This window comes from Nycticebus coucang, chromosome 3, assembly GCF_027406575.1.
Source record: "Nycticebus coucang isolate mNycCou1 chromosome 3, mNycCou1.pri, whole genome shotgun sequence".
Taxonomy (NCBI): Eukaryota; Metazoa; Chordata; class Mammalia; order Primates; family Lorisidae; genus Nycticebus; species Nycticebus coucang.
Window position 1 is genome coordinate 94399947 of NC_069782.1, and position 16542 is coordinate 94416488.

Consider the following 16542-nt stretch of genomic DNA (forward strand, 5'->3'; position numbering starts at 1 on the left):
TTATGACTCTAGTAAACTGGTTTCACAGAATGAGTTACAAAAATTCTCTTTATCATAGAGTTTGTGAAGGATAGGTGTTATTTCTTTACTTAAGTGGATATAGAAATAGAATTGAGGGATCTTCATTCTAAAGTTTTCCATGTATACACATTAAATATATTTGAGGCTGGGCCCAGTGGCTCACACCTGTAATAGCACTCTAGGAGGCTGAGGCAGGTATATTGCCTGAGCTCAGGAGTTTGAGACCAGCCTGAGCAAAAGCAAGACCCCATCTCTAAAACAGTAGCCAGGTGTTGTGGTAGACACCTATAGACCCAGCTACTTGGGAGGCTGATGCTAGACGATCACTTGAGCCCAACAGTTTGAGGTTTCTGCGAGCTATAACGCCACAGCATTCTACCAAGGGTGACAAAGTAAGACTCTGTCTCAAAAATAAATAAACACACAAATTTGTATCTTTTTCCTCATTAAAAAAAGAGAAAGAAATACAAACGATTTTTGTTTCTTGGGTTTTGTTTTGTTTTTTTTTTTTTTGAGACAGAGTCTCACTTTGTCACTCTTAGTAGAGTGCCCTGGCGTCATAGCTCACTGCAACCTCCAACTCCTGGGTTCAAGAGATCCTCCTGCCTTAGCCCCCCAAGTAGCTGGGAGTACAGGTATGCATCACCATCCCTGGGTAATTTTTTTCTTAATTTTTTTATAGAACTGGGGTCTCAGTATGTTGCTTGAACTCCTGGTCTCAAATGATCCTCCCACTTCAGCCTCTCAAATGTTAGGTTTATAGGTGGGAGCCACTCCACTAGGTGAGATGGTTATATTTGAATATATTCTTTTAAAAATCTGTTACACAGGGCAGCACGCCTGTGGTTCAGTGAGTAGGGCGCTGGCCCCATATACCGAGCATGGCGGGTTCAAACCTGGCTCCGGCCAAACTGCAACAACAATAACAAAAAAAAACCAGGCGTTGTGGTGGGCACTTGTAATCCCAGCTATTTGGGAGGCTAAGGCAAGAGAATTGCCTAAGCCCAAGAGCGGAGGTTGCTGTGAACTGTGATGCCACTGCACTCTACTGAGGGCAACAAAGTGAGACTCTGTCTTAATTAAAAAAAAAAAAAAAAAAAATCTGTTAGACAGTAAGTATCAAGAGGAGAGCAAGGGAATAGAAACATCTACAATGACATTTATAAAGAGATACTAATTACAATATAGAGCTGAAGGAAATATATAGTTAAAGAGATACTAACCACAATATAGAGCTGATGTAAGTATAAAGTTAGTATACTAAGTCCTCCTGATAAGGCATCAAATTAATTAATTCCCTTAGAATAAAATGTAAATTCTTTACCATGGTCTGCAAGGCCCTATATGATCTAGTCCTGCCTACCTGTCTGGTCTTACTTGTGCTTTTTGTCTGGGTTCACTATCCTACGATTTCCTTGATGTTTTTTGAGTTCTAAGAACATACCCCCAACACCTTCCCTTAGAAACATGAAGCTCTTCTCCTCCTACGGGCTTTTGCCTATGCTGCCACTTACCCGTCTGGAAAAGTCTTTTCCTCATTCCTCACACAGACAGCTCTTCAATCTTCAAATCTCAAATCTACCCTACCTGCAAATTCTACCTAAAGTGAATCCCCTTATAGTCTTCCATTTCAGCACCATATCTTCTTTCTGAGAGCACTTTAATATCCTTTTAGGAATTTTTTTTATCCTTTTTTGTATTTTATTCACTTTTATCAATCTCCCGCAAGACTACTGAATCACATCAAGTCTTACTTGATGAGTGAGAAGAAATGAAATATACTAATAAATCCTAACTTCCAGAATACTCTTCCAAGCGTTCCACCAGACTGACAACATACAACTCACACCATATCCCCAGGAGAAGTCGGAGCTGCCTTCAGTAGAAATCCCTGTGCCTGTGTAACTTGGAAAAGCAGACCTTGAATTCCCAGTGTCAGATGATGTAAAAGGTGATTCTTGTGTGATGTCAGATTCACTAAATGCACAGTTTGGGAGGAGGAGAGAAAACAGAAAAATTCTCATATTTCCTCAAGTTTTTGCAGCATTAACTAGCCATCAACTTACTGGATGATAACCATGTATACAAATATATCCACAAAGGCAAAAATAAAAGAACTTGAAAGTCAAGCATCCCAATAAAGTTCTACCTAACTAATTCCTATAGAATTGGTGGCAGCTAGTCCAAATAATTCCAGTCAGAGTTTACAATGAATACTTTAACCTCCCATCTATAACATATACTCTTGACAACTAAAGACATTTCAGAATATCAATAGTAATGTCTGAACTTGCATGGTACTTTTACAATCTACTAACCACTTTTACAGATATATCTTATCTTTATAACACCTGGTGATGTAGTATACAATTAACTCCATATAAAAAACAAGCAATCTGAGGTTTAGTTACAGATTTTAAAAATAGGTTTTAAAAGTTATTTTTCTATACTAACACATTGCTTCTCAGAACCCTCTTTGATGTTCTGAGAGACTGAAAAACAGTATTTTCTGTTCTTTTTTTAAAATAATAACTGCACATTTATTATAGACTAAGCATTGTGCCAAGTTTTACATACTTTATATCATTAATATTCAGAACACCCAATAAGAGTTATTATTATTTTTTTTAAAATAAGAGTTATTATTATCAAGTAAATAACTTGCCCAGTGTTACTTGACTAATAAGTGGCAGGACCAGGACCAAAAATTAGATGTCAGACTCCTCCTAAGTCTCTGTTCTTAACTACTTCATAATACTATGAAGTAGTTAAGAAAATAAGTACCATGTTGTTGCCATTAGCTGTTTCAGCATGAAAACTGAAAAGTGATTACAAATTCTTGTTTTGTTTCATTAGCACAATGCTTAATACCAATGCTAAGCCAAAAAAACAAAACAAAACTTCTCCCATTAGTAAGTACAGTAAGCAAGTAAGAACACTTTGTTATTACCTTTGAGAACTTGTGTCTTTTTCATGGTTGTCACTGGTATAGGAAATTTCATCCAGTTGCTCTGGAGGGGGATGATGATTAAGAGCATGTTTTGTTATTCTTTTCCTGTGAAAGATAAAACAGTTAAATTTTCTACAAAGAAAAGATATACCTTTCAAAGATTAAATATAGAAATTAGTTACCTACTTCCTGCTGCTCTGGAACTGCATTGTTATGCCAGCCACTAGTAGTTAAAATCTGGCTAGTGGCTGGGTATGGGGGCTCATGCCAGTAATCCCAGCAGTCCAAGAGACCAAAGAGGAAGGACTGCTTGAGGCCAAGCATTAGAAACCAACCTGGGGAACACTGCGAGACCCCATCTCTAAAAAATGAAAAAAATTAGCCAGGCTCAATGGGGCAAACCTGTAGTCACAGCTTCTTAGGACTGGGACAGGATTGCTTGAGCCTAGGAGTTCGAGGTTACTGCGATGGTGCCACTGCATTCCAGCCGTGGCAACATAGTGAAATCCTGCCTCAAAAATAAAAATAAACAGGCCGGGTGTGGTGGCTCATGCCTATAATCCTAGAACTCTGGGAGGCCAAGGTGTGTGGACTACTGGAGCTTAGGAGTTTGAGACCAGCCTGACCAAGAGTGAGACCCCATCTCTACTAAAAACAGAAAAATATAGTAGCCTATAATCCCAGCTACTCAGGAGGCTGAGGCGAGAGGATTGCTCAAGCCCAAGAATTTGAGGTTGCTGTGAACTATGATACACGGCACTCTATCCAGGGCGACAAAACTAGATAAATAAATAAATAGAAAGATAAATAAAATGTCTACGTTACAAAAAAAACAAAAAAAACACGAAAACGGTGGCTAGTTGGAATTATGTGTTAAGTGTAAAACACTGAATTTCAAAGTCTTAGTACAAAACAATGTATAATATCTCAATAATTATATTATCTTGACTATATAATGATAACATTTTGGATATATTAGGTTAAACAAAATATATTCTTAAAATTTATTTCACTGCAAATTGAAAACATAGTATAACAGCTAAAATAAGAACACCAAATGCAGAAAAGGATGTGAAGAAACTGGAAGTCTTATATACATTGCTGGTAGAAATGGCAAATGGTACAGACACTCTTGGAATAGTTTTACAGTTTCTAATAAAACTAAACACATGCATTTACCCAAGACCTAGCAGTTGCACTCTTGGGCACTGAACCTAAAGAAATGGAAACTTACGTCCACACAAAAATCTGTACATAAATGTTCATAGAAGCTTTATTTATAACTGAAAACTCAAATTTCCAGTGTGTGAATGATTAAACTCTGATCTATCCACGCAATGGAATAGTATTCAGTAATAAAAAAAATTGAACTATTGATACATGCAACAACTTGGATGAATCTCAAGAGCATCATGCCCAGAGGAAAAAAGCCAAAGCCAATCAAAAAAGCTTACATACTACTGCTGACCCTTGAAGAACACAAATTTGATGTGTCCAGGTCTGCTTACACATGGAATGTTTTCAAATATATATTGGAATATTTTTTAGAGATTTGCAGCAACTGGGAAGAAACTCACAGATTAACCATGCAGCCTAGAAACATCAAACAGAAAATTAAGAAAAAGGTATGTCATGAATGTACAAAAATACATAGATACTAGTCTACTGATGTGTTAAAGCACAGTTTGTGTTATTGGTAAGGCCTCTGATCAGTAATGACTATTAGTAGTTAATCTTGGAGAGGCAAAAGTTACACATGGAGTTTGGACTCTATAGGGGGTTGGTGCCCCTAATTCCTGAATTATTCAAGGGACAATTGCATATGATTCCATTTACATAACATTGACAAATGACAAAACTATAGAGGTGAAGAACAGATTAGTAGTTGCCAAGGGATGGAGACAGGAGAAGATATAACTGTAAAGAGATACACAAGGAAGTTCTTTTGTGGTGATACTACATAAAATAGCTGTCTATATTGATTATAGTGGTAGTCACAGCAATCTATAAATGGAACCAAGTCACATAGAACTATGTACACACGTACACCACACACACAGGAAGGGATATAAGAACTGGTGAAAACTGGAAAAGATGTGTAGTCTAGTCAACAGAATTGTACCAATGTCAGTTTCCTGGCTTTGAAATTATACCACAGTTACCTAAGATGTCATCATTAAGGGAAGCTGGATAAAAGGTTCATAAGACTCTGTACTAATTCTGCAACTTCTTGCAACTTCAATTATGAGTCTATAATTATTACAAAATAAAAACGTAAAAATATAATTTCACCTGTTTTTTATGTGACTAGCTGAAAATTTTAAATTACATATGTGGCTTATATCATATGTCTATTGAACACTGCTGCTCTATAGACTTCAGCCTGTACACTGGAATAAACTATGGGGTCAGTTACCTTATGTTCCAGTCTTGAACATCTACAATAGACTTTCCTTTCCCAAAAATTCTGTATTCAAATAAATTTAGGAAACATGATAGGTTAAATAAATTTACACAGTTTTCTTTACAAGAAGCCTTCCCAGCCCTTTTAATATGCTGATGTGTATCTTAAATCTCTGATACTCTTATTTCACAGGAAAAACTGGGGCACAGAGGGATTAAGTACACTATTTAAGGTCATTTAGCAAGTGATAGAGCCAAGATTCAAATCTAAGTATTCTGGCTCTCAGAGGAAATTAAGAGTTTGAGATCTGGTGCATTATACCATTTTTTAATATAAGGGTCCTGTCAGTGGAGCTTACACTACATATTATTTTTCAAATGGTAGAGATGGATTTGTGCAGGGCTAGCTGTACTTCTCTGATTCAGTGATGCTACAACTAAAAGCTTGTTTTTAAGGAAGTGATAGTGGGGCGGCGCCTGTGGCTCAGTCGGTAAGGCGCCGGCCCCATATACCAAGGGTGGTGGGTTCAAACCAAACCCGGCCCCGGCCAAACTGCAACCAAAAAAAAATAGCCGGGCATTGTGGCGGGTGCCTGTAGTCCCAGCTACCTGGGAGGCTGAGGCAAGAGAATCGCTTAAGCCCAGGAGTTGGAGGTTGCTGTGAGCTGTGTGAGGCCATGGCACTCTACTGAGGGCCATAAAGTGAAACTCTGTCTCTACAAAAAAAATAAATAAATAAAAAAAAAAAAGAAAGTGATAGTGATAAAAAATAGGGATTCCAGCTATAAAATAGAGGCTGACAATATTTTTTAGTCTGGCAAGGAAATCTAACTAAAAAGTGACAACTAGATAACAAAGAAATATTATTAAATTTGATACTAGCATTGGGATTATGTAAGAAAATGTCCTTAATTTTTAGAGATGTATAATGACATATAGGGGTGAAATGATAGTATTTAGGGTTTTGCTTTCCTTTTTTTTTTTTTTGATAGGGTCTTACTCTAGTTGCCTAGGCTAAAGTGCAGAGGCATGATCATAGCTCCCTGCAATCTCAAACTCCTAGGTTTAAGCAGTCCTACCTTAGCCTCACAAGTAGCTGGGACTATAGGCACATGCCACCATGCCCAGCTAATTTTTATACTTTTTTTTTTTAGAGATGGGGTCTAGCTATGTTGCCCAGGTTGGTCTTGAATTTCTGGCCTCAAGAGATCCTCCCACCTCAGCCTTACAAAGTGTAGGATTAGAGGCATAAGCCGTCATGCCTGGCCTGCTTTCCTTATTTCAGAGAGGCACAGAGAGGATAAAAAAAAAAGATAAAGCGTCTATAATCCTAGCACTCTGGGAGCGTAGGTGATTGGATTGCCTGAGCATCACGGGTCCAAGAGCAGCCTTGGTAGAGCAACACCCATCTCTAAAAACAGCTGGGCAATGTGGTGGGCACCTGTAGTCCCGGCTACTGGGAAGGCTGAGGCAAGAGAATCGCTGGAGCCCAAGAGTTAGAGGTTGCTGTGAGCTATGACGCCACAGCACTATACCCTGGGGCAACAGAGACTCTGTTTCAAAAAAAAAAAAAGAAAGAAAGAAAAGAAAAGAAAAGGAAAAAAGGACAAGACAGGCAAAGCAAATATATTAAAAATTTGATAACTGTTGGATGAGGGGTGATAGGTAGTTCATTATACTATTCTCTATAAATTTGTGTTTAAGATTTTTTCATTAAAAAATGTTAAGCTATATTGCCTCAGCGCCTGTAGCACAGTGGTGATGATGTCAGCCACGTGCACAGAGGCTGGCGGGTTCAAACCCAGCCCAGGCCAGCTAAACAATGACAATTATAACCAAAAAAAAAATAGCCAGGCGTTGTGGCGGGCGCCTGTAGTCCCTCTTGACTCTTGGGAGGCTGAGGCAAAAGTATCCCTTAAGCCCAAGAATTTGAGGTTGCTGTGAGCTATGACACCAGCTATGTCTACTGAGAGTGACACAGTGAGACTCTGTCTCAAAAAAAAAATTTTTTTTAAACTATATGTTGTTAATTGCTCTTTTTCCAAACTCCTTTCTTTTTTTTTTTTTTTTGTAGAGACAGAGTCTCACTGTACCGCCCTCGGGTAGAGTGCCGTGGCGTCACACGGCTCACAGCAACCTCTAACTCTTGGGCTTAGGCGATTCTCTTGCCTCAGCCTCCCGAGCAGCTGGGACTACAGGCGCCCGCCACAACGCCCGGCTATTTTTTGGTTGCAGTTTGGCCGGAGCTGGGTTTGAACCTGCCACCCTCGGCATATGGGGCTGGCGCCCTACTCACTGAGCCACAGGCGCCGCCCCCAAACTCCTTTCAACATCTGTAATTTGTAACTGTTAGGGAGAAAACTAGTTACTACTTCAAAGCAGATTATAGGTAATAATATCTAAAGTAAAAATTGCTTTTAATTTACTGTCATTTAGATATATTTCATCTTCATTATCTTCATTATTCATTTCATCCTGACTTCAGCTAGAGAAACAACTTTTGGAAACATCAAATCAACAATCAAAAACAAGTAGTATAACTACACTGGGTCAGTAATTCTGGCCTAGTAAGTGCCTATCGACACTTGTTTTTATTTTTTTTTGCATTTTTTGGCTGGGGCTGGGTTTGAACCCACCACCTCCAGCACATGGGACCAGCGCCCTACTCCTTTGAGCCACAGGCGCTGCCCCTATCGACACTTTTTTCACATGAGATTTTTTTTTTTTAACTTTCAGAATGATCACAATTAATTATAATAGCAGATTTTAATCTAAACTCTGTTCACTTTATTGGGAAATGACTGTTTCTTCTTCCTAGTTCCTAAAGAGTTTATTATCTGGATTGCTACCATATAGATATCCTATTCTTTAATAGATAAAAAGCTTCTGCAAAGGCAAGAAAAGATTTGAGAGTTATTTTCTTTGTATGTCTATTTTACCAAGTGGGGAAGGACACAAAGAAAAAGGATCTACTACTATGTGTACTAGTCAAGCCCTATGCTTTAAATATGTTTGTAGATAAGGTCTTAATCCTGTATTACATTTAAGGCTTTAAGACTTGGTAATTTGCCTGAAAGGCATACGGCTGGAAAAGAGCCTAGAAACCTAAGTGTGACTCAAAATACATATGTATCATGCTTATTAATATTTAATTAATAAATATATGGTTGCTGAAATTACATAACTCAGTGAAGGCAAAAAAAAAAAAACCCACTAAGATTAGCTTTTTAAGTCCAGGCTCAAATCCTCACTGTATTGGCTATTTTACCTTAAAACTATGTAACATATCTGATATAGTTTCATCTTCTGAAAGACTGAAGATAATCATACTAATCTAAAAGAGTTGTTATAATTTTCAAAATGTGAAAGTCCTTTGGAAGTGTAATAAATGTAAGACATTATCATTCCTTGCTAAATTACAACACTTCATTAGGAGTAAGAGGCGGGTCTTTAAGCCAGAAATATTTGTTCTCTAATGTCTCAAAAGCGAAACTGACCCTTATGGATTCTGATGCTTAAATGCAGAGGTGGGGAGGCAGTATGTAATGGTTATGGCCATAGGGTTCAGAATCAGATCAATACCAAGTTTGTACCTCTCAGCTCCACCACCTTCTGGGAATGCCCTCTTTGGCATGCTACAATCTTTAAATCCGCGATCTTTTATCTGCAGAATGTGCAAAATAATAGAATAGCTTTGCACAACGTGTGGCACTTGAGATATTCAACTTTATTGTAGCATTCAGCTATTAATAACTTATTGAGTTGTCTATCCATGGTTATTGACAAAGGGGCCTGAAGCACTGCAGATATTACAAATGCTGTAGGAGACTCAGTCCCTGAGTTAAGGAATCACAGCCCAAGAGGATAAGTTCTAGGTGAGACCAAGTGATACGCCCTCAGCTGAAGAGGGAGTGACAAAGGGTAGCGTCCAGCAGGACCGAGAGGGGAGAATTCCCGACAAAATATTCTCTTCCCAACCCTGGGAAAGAAAAGGAGCGAAGGACTGGTCAAGGAGGGTCCCCAGAACGCACGCGGCCCGCCTCAGCCTCCCCGGGGACCCGGCTGGGGTGGCTGATCAGTCCACTCACAGCTCCAAGCTCTGTGGCACGGCCTTCCGAGTATATCTGGAAATCATCCTCCTCCTCCTCAGCCGCGGCTGGGGCGACCACGCCACGGTGGGGGCCTCCGGGCCTGGCCCTCCCGCCGGCTCCGGCCCGGCCCCCTCCCGCCACCTATCGGCCCCGTCGCCTAGACTCCGGACCGCCACCTCCCCCGGGTCCCCACCTCCCAGGACTCGGACCTCCCAGCTTCCCCGCGGGGGCGGAAGTGACGGAGGCAGGAGGGCTCCTGTCAAATGCTCCCGCCAACGCGCAGCAGTGATGATATCCAAGGTTCCGGGAACTGAGCCGATTTCAGACTTTCTCCCAGGATTTCCGCTGGCCTTAGATCCCGGGCTGGCGTTGGGACAGAGCGCGATCCGGGCTTTTGGCACTTGGTGGCAGTTCTCAACCACCTCACGCAGTGAGGGGGGCAGCTGAGGAAAGGTGTAACAGCGGAGACGCAAAGGAGAGCCCCAAGAACCGTAAGAGGAATTTGCTTCATTTTGTCAGATGGGAGGAGGGAGCCTAGTCTGAGTAAGGAGCACCAGACTCCAGTTCAGGCCCCTGCTGCTTGGTCGCTTCTCTTTCTGTGTTCTGTTTTTTCATCTGTGGAGTGAGGTGTTAGCCTGCGGAATCTCAAAGTCAATTTCAGTCCTGGCACTATAAATTCTGCATAATGAGGTGTGTTTGGCGTTTTGGAATGGGTGGGTAGAATTATTGCCTGCCCATCTTGGTTGAAAGGAAAAAGATTTGGAGAGACGGTGGTGAATGGGTGTCTACATAGAAGATTCAAGATTCCTTATTAGTCCGTTAGAAAGCTCAGTAAGCATAAGGAAAGAATTGCTTCATTAGGGTGCCGGACCAGTGTGTGCCTTCCTTTACTAAGCATCACCTGACAATAATAGTAAACTCATACTATTACTTGTAAGGAAAACCTTTAGGAAACGAAGAGCTATCCATCACTTCCAGAGTTATATAACTGAGACTTGAAAAGGGGGCACATTTAGGACAAATAAGGTGGGATCAAAAACTGGGCCGAGAGCCAGGCGTGGTGGCGCACGTCTGTAATCCCAGCACCGGGGAGGCCAAGATGGGAGGATTGCCTGAACTCACAGGTTGGAGCCCAGCCTGAGGAAGAGTGAGGACCCCCCACCCCCAACGTCTCAAAAAAATAGCTGGGCGTTGTGGCAGGCTCCTGTAGTCCCAGCTACTTGGGAGGATGAGGCAAGAGAATCAATTAAGCCCAAGAGTTTGAAGTTGCCGTGAGCTGTGACGTGACAGCACTCTACTGAGGGCGACAAAATGAGACTCTATCAAAAAAAAAAAAAAAACTGGGCAGAATTGGGGGTGGGCACCAAATGCAAACATTGTAACCTAATTCTTTGTACCTTCAATTAACCTGAAACAATAAAAAAGAAAAAAGCAAAGGAAAAAAAGTGGACAGATTATGTTGGGCTAAGATGATAGGACTTGAACATTTTGTGGTTTTGAATTGCTCTGTACCATACAATGTTTGTAAAAGATAGATTTAAATTCTGGAGAGCAAGAGAGATTGCTTTTTCGAGCGTTTAAATAACAAAATTTTTAAGCTGGGAGGGACTGGGGAGATAGTAGAGTAACATTCTCATTTTTAAATTAAGGTAAAACCCCGGAAAGAAAGTGAAGTGTTCCAAATGGCAGAACTAATTAGTGGCAGAAGTAGGACTTTTGATAGTATTTAAACAGTGGATATTAGTGTAGTGTTTCTCAAAATGTGTTACACACCGCTTCTAGTACAGAAGCAAACATTTATCATAGTTAATTTGGGAATTTGATACTGGATTTCTATTCACTGTATTATATCAACGTTTCCTTTTAACATAACTTTAAATATAAAGAACCCAGTTTTAAGTATAAAATAGCATTAGAAGAATAATATTAAATGTTACTATAGGCAAAAACCACAATGATGGTATGTGGGTAACAATTTTTGAAAACTCAAGGTTAATAGAGCCACCTAGAAGAGAGCAGGAAATGGATGTTACTTCTTTATTGTATGTGGTTTATATCTTGAAACATTTCAATGTAGTTTACAAAGAAGAATGGAGGAAACTATGAAACTTGCTACAGTGGAAGATGCTGTGGAGTACCACCTGTTCCTGATACCAGATGAATCCAGGGACCCAGAAGAGCACAAAGAGATTCTTCAGAAGTATATTGAGAGAATAATGACCCAGTTTGCACCTATTCTCGCCCCCTATATCTGGCAGAATCAGCCTTTCAATCTCAAATATAAACCTGGAAAAGGTAAGGCTCTTTTACTTATTTTAATTAGTGTGACTTAATGTCATTTTTCATTCAGTGTTTTTAGGATCATATTACTTTTTTTTTTTTATTCTCTTTTTTGTTTGTTTGTTTGTTTGTTTTGGCCGGGCCTGGGTTTGAACCCGCCACCTCTGGCATATGGGACCGGCGCCCTACTCCTTGAGCCACAGGCGCCGCCCAGGATCATATTACTTTTTAGATTAGTGATGCTTATCTATATTCAGTTAAGCTTTAAACTTAAAATTTTTTTTTAATTTATATTAATGAAAACTTTCTAATAGCCATTAGTTAGAACCTAACATATACCAAGCATTATTAAACTCACAGCTATCCTTTCAAATTTTAGTTACTATACTATGCCATAATGTAACTAAGTGCCTATACTAAACAGGTTCAGGCATCTGGCTTCCTAAATTATGGTTCCATTTGTTATTACCCAATGTTCCTTATCCTGGTGATGTGTTTAGTAGGTTGCTTTGTTTCACATAGTAGTTTGGGTGAGGATCAAAGAGTGGCTCTGTCTGGCCGATAAAGGGAAATAATTGGGCTTACTGACCATTATTTACCTGCAAGCATTTTGAGGTTCCTTCACTGATTGTCTATGTTGTTAGTGCTTCAGATATGATTTCTGGAAAAATATGGTACTCTGTCCTCTCATTTCTTAGAGCTTTACAAAGATGAGTCATGGATAGGTGTCAAGGCTCTACTCACACAGGTATGTACAGTCTTGTTTAGCATCAGGAGCCTAGCATCTTGGGATGATACCACAAGTATACATCACAAGTTTACACTACTGTAATATTCTCAGTTTGGTGCTTATCTGTTACCTTTTAGCTGGAAATTGCAAAATGTCTTCCTTACTATCAATCATTTTTACCAGGTTTTCTCGTCTTATTTAATGGCATTGCCATCTACCTAATTACCCAAGCTGGTTAGTAATTCAGAATCATGCTCAACTCTTCACATCACCATGTTCAGTTAGGCATTAAATCCTAATTAGTTCTAAAATAGGACCTTTTCTGTATATCTGTTTGGCTTCAATGTAAAATATTTGTGTTATTTTTGAGTATGAGTTCCATCATAGAACCAATGCAGTACAGACAGCTAAAAATATCACTGAACTATTTTGGCAGGATGTGGCTAATAAATGCACAGTATGTGGACTGTATGAGAAGTTCTATCCTGAATTTGAAAAACTGCAATGACCTTCTAACCTACCTCAGGTTCTAATCTATGCAATTCCTTATACTGTTGCCAGTTAACCTTTGTAAAACATATCATGATCATGTCATTCTCCTGTTTAACATCCTTCAACAGTTCCCTGTTGCTTCAGATGAAGTTTAAATTGAAGTCTAATACATGAGATAGATAAAAATACTCTTTCTCTTTTTTTTTAGATACACTATATTGTCTAGGCTGGAGTGCAGTGGCATGATCACAGCTCAGCTCAATGCAGTCTCAAATGACTGGACTCAGGAAATTTATACTCAGTCCAAAATCCCAGACTCACAGTGATCCTTCTACCTCAACCTCCTGAGCCTAGCATTACAAACTAGCTAATTTTTTTCATTGCTTATGTTTTTTGAGTATATGTGCTGCCGAAGCGAGCACATTGCTTATGTTTTTTAGAGACAGGGTCACACTATGTTGCCTAGGCTGGTCTTGGACTCCTGGCCTCAAATCATCTTATCTTGGTCTCCCAAAGCACTGGGATTACAGGCGTGAGCCACCATGACCAGCCAAAAATACATACTCTAATTGGAGTTCTCTAGTTGAAGAAATAAGAGATCTAGGAAGGGTAGAAGAGTTGAGCAGGCTGTTCTTACCTGTTTTTTGCCATGGTAGCTCTTGAGACATTCTGCAATAGGGTTTGTTAAATAGGAAATATCTGATTTCCTTGCTACATTGTAAGTTTGACAGTTGATACCTCTGGCATTTCAGTTTGATACTTTTTTTTTTTAATTGTGAAGGTACATTCTCATTCTTTCAAATGTGTGTTTTGCCTTGTAATTATTTCTCAGTTTTTTTAGAGCAATTTTTGTGAAACCATGGCTAAGTAACAAATTCGTTTTATTTTTGAATATGAGTTCTAGTGTGGAGCCAGTGCAGTGCAGACAGCTTAAAATATTAATGAAGTTTTTGGGAAGGCTGTGACTAATGAACGAACAGTATGGTTTCAGAAGTTCCTTTCTGGGGATTTGAAAATGAGCCACATGGGCATCCGGAGACGAAGGTGGATAATGATGATCTGAAAGCTGTAGTAGAAGCAAATCCATCTCAACCTATACTTGAATTAGCAGCAAGGTTTGATATTACTATTCTAACAATATTGGACCACTTGAAACACATTGACCAGGAAAGAAGCTGTCTAGATGGGTCCCGCATGAATTAAATGAATGTCAGAAAAGAGAAATAATCTCCAAGTTTGCCTTTCTTTGCTGTCATGGCATAAAGGCAAACTGTTTTTACACCATACTGTTACAAGAGATGAAAAATGGATTCTTGGGTGGTGCTTGTGGCTCAGTGGGTAGGGGGTTTGAGGGTAGTGGGTTTGAACCCAGCCCTGGCCAAACTGCAACAGAGGAATAGCCAGGCATTGTGGTCCCAGCTACTCAGGAGCCTGAGGCAGGATAATTGCCCAGGCCCTGGAGTTGGAGGTTGCTGTGAGCTGAGACACCACAGCACTCTACCGAGGGTGATAAAATGAGACTCTGTCTCTACAAAAAGAAAGAAAGAAAGAAAGAAAAATGGATTCTTTCTGACAATCTCAAGTGTTTGACACAATGGTTAGATAAAGATGAAGTACTGAAACACAATGCAAAACCAAATATTCATCAGCAAAAGCTAATGGTGTCTGTTTGGTGGTCCAGTGCTAGTATGATCCACTATAGCTTCATGAAACCTGGTCAATCAGTTATAGCGGATGTCTACTGCAACCAATTGGATGACGTGATGAGGATGCTTGTGATTAAGCGGCCAACATTGATCAATAGAGACAGGTCAATCCTCTTGTAGAACAGTGTTGCTACACAAACGACACTGCTTAAGCTACAGAAGCTGGACTTGCAAACTCTCTGTCATCCACCATATTCACTAGACCTTGCACCAACTGACCCATTTCTTCTTGCGAGGAAAAATATCCAATTCTCAACAAGGTATGGAAAATGGCTTTTGCAATTTCATTGCCACTTACTCTCCAGGCTTCTTCCCTGCTAGCATAACACAGGCTACATGATGGCAAAATAGTGTTGATAGTTTAGGCATATAATTGATTTTTTTTTTTTTTTTTGAGACAGAGTCTCAAGCTGTCACCCTGGGTGGACAATCCTGGGTAGAGTGCCATGGCATCACAGCTCACAGCGACCTCCAACTCTTGGGCTTTAAGCAATTCTCTTGCCTCAGCCTCCCAAGTAGCTGGGACTGCAGGCTCCCGGCACAACACCCTGCTATTTTTTGGTTGCAGTTGTCATTGTTGCTTAGTAGGCCTGGGCCAGGTTTGAACCCGCCACCCTAGGTTTGAAATATAATAAACTAAACCTTTGATTGAAAATTGGACATTTCATAATTAATGACCTAATAGTAATACTTGTTTAACCTTCATTCTGTAAATGTGGTTGATTTCTCATGTTGAACCATCCTTGCATTATAGGAATAAACCCCATTTGGTCATGGTGTATAATCTTTTTAATTGCTATTGAATTTGGTTTGTATTTTGCTGAGGATTTCTGCATCAGTATTCATCAGGGATAATGGTCTTCAGTTTTCTTTTCTTATGTCTTTGTCTGGATTGGTTTCAGATCCTTCTTTAAATTAATACAGTTCTCCAGTGAAACTAACTGCTCCTGGGCTTCTCTGTGTTAGGAGGTTTTTAATCCCCTAATTATTTATAGGTCTGATTCAATCTCCTTACTATTTACAGGTCTGTTGAGATTTTCTATTTCTTCATTATTAAGTCTTGATAGCTTGACTATTTTTAGGAATTAATCCATTTCTTCTAGGTTATCCAGTTTGTTGGTATACCATTGTTTATACTATCCTCCTAAAATCCTTTTCATTTCTGTGGCATAGGTTGTAATGTCCCCTCTACCGATTCTAATTTTAGTTATTTCAGTCTTCTTTTATTCCTAGTTAATCTAGTTAAAAGTTTGTCAATCTTTTTTTTTTAAAGCAACCTCAATTTTGTTGTTTTCCTGTCCTCAATTTCATTTATTACCACTTTAACTTTTATTTTTATTTATTTATTTTTTTTAAAGACAGAGTCTCTCTCTGTCACCTAGGCTGGAGTGCAGTGGCCTCATTACAGTTTACTGCAACCTTGAACTCCTAAGGCTTAAGGTATTCTCCTGCCTCAGCCTCCTGAATAGCTGGGACTACAGGTATATGCCACTATGCCCAACTAATTTTTTTCTATTTTTTCATAGAGACAGGGTCTTGCTCTTGCTCAGGTTAGTCTTGAACTCCTGGCCTCCAGCAATTCTCCTGCCTTGGCCTCCCAGAGTACTATGCTTATAGGCATGAACCACTGTGCCCAGCCTCTGCTTTAATCTTTATTATTTCCTTCTTCCTGCTAGCTTTGGGTTTAGTTTGTTCTTTTTCCAGTTCTTTGAGGTATAAAGTTAGGTTGTTGATTTGTGTCTTTCATACTATAAACTTCCCTCTTGGCACTGCCTTTGCTGAACCCCATAAGTTTTAGTATATTGTGCATTCATTTTCATTTGTCTCAAGGTATGTTATAATTTCTCTTGTGATTTCTTCTTTGACTCA

At 39.5% G+C, this 16542-nt stretch overlaps 2 protein-coding genes across 9 annotated transcripts in view; one reads left to right on the forward strand and one right to left on the reverse strand.

Moving 5' to 3' along the window:
* Positions 1–9696, reverse strand: part of FAM149B1 (family with sequence similarity 149 member B1) — a 79754-nt gene extending 70058 nt beyond the window's left edge. For 6 of the 7 annotated variants that reach the window (XM_053586147.1, XM_053586144.1, XM_053586145.1 and 3 more), the window contains exons 1-3: positions 9463–9658; positions 2972–3076; positions 1869–1998 (exon numbers count right to left, since the gene is read on the reverse strand). In XM_053586147.1, coding sequence (XP_053442122.1) covers positions 1869–1998; positions 2972–3076; positions 9463–9509 — 282 coding nt within the window. In that variant the 5' untranslated portion in view covers positions 9510–9658. Of the gene's footprint in view, positions 1–1868; positions 1999–2971; positions 3077–9462 lie in introns of all 7 variants that reach the window. The other variant, XM_053586142.1, reaches the window with a different exon arrangement.
* An 80-nt stretch (positions 9697–9776) lies between these two features.
* The window catches only part of ECD (ecdysoneless cell cycle regulator), a 41977-nt gene continuing 35211 nt past the window's right edge, over positions 9777–16542 (forward strand). The window contains exons 1-2 of one of the 2 annotated variants that reach the window (XM_053586140.1): positions 9777–9956; positions 11543–11760. In XM_053586140.1, coding sequence (XP_053442115.1) covers positions 11556–11760 — 205 coding nt within the window. In that variant the 5' untranslated portion in view covers positions 9777–9956; positions 11543–11555. Of the gene's footprint in view, positions 9957–9976; positions 10156–11542; positions 11761–16542 lie in introns of those variants that run through there. The other variant, XM_053586139.1, reaches the window with a different exon arrangement.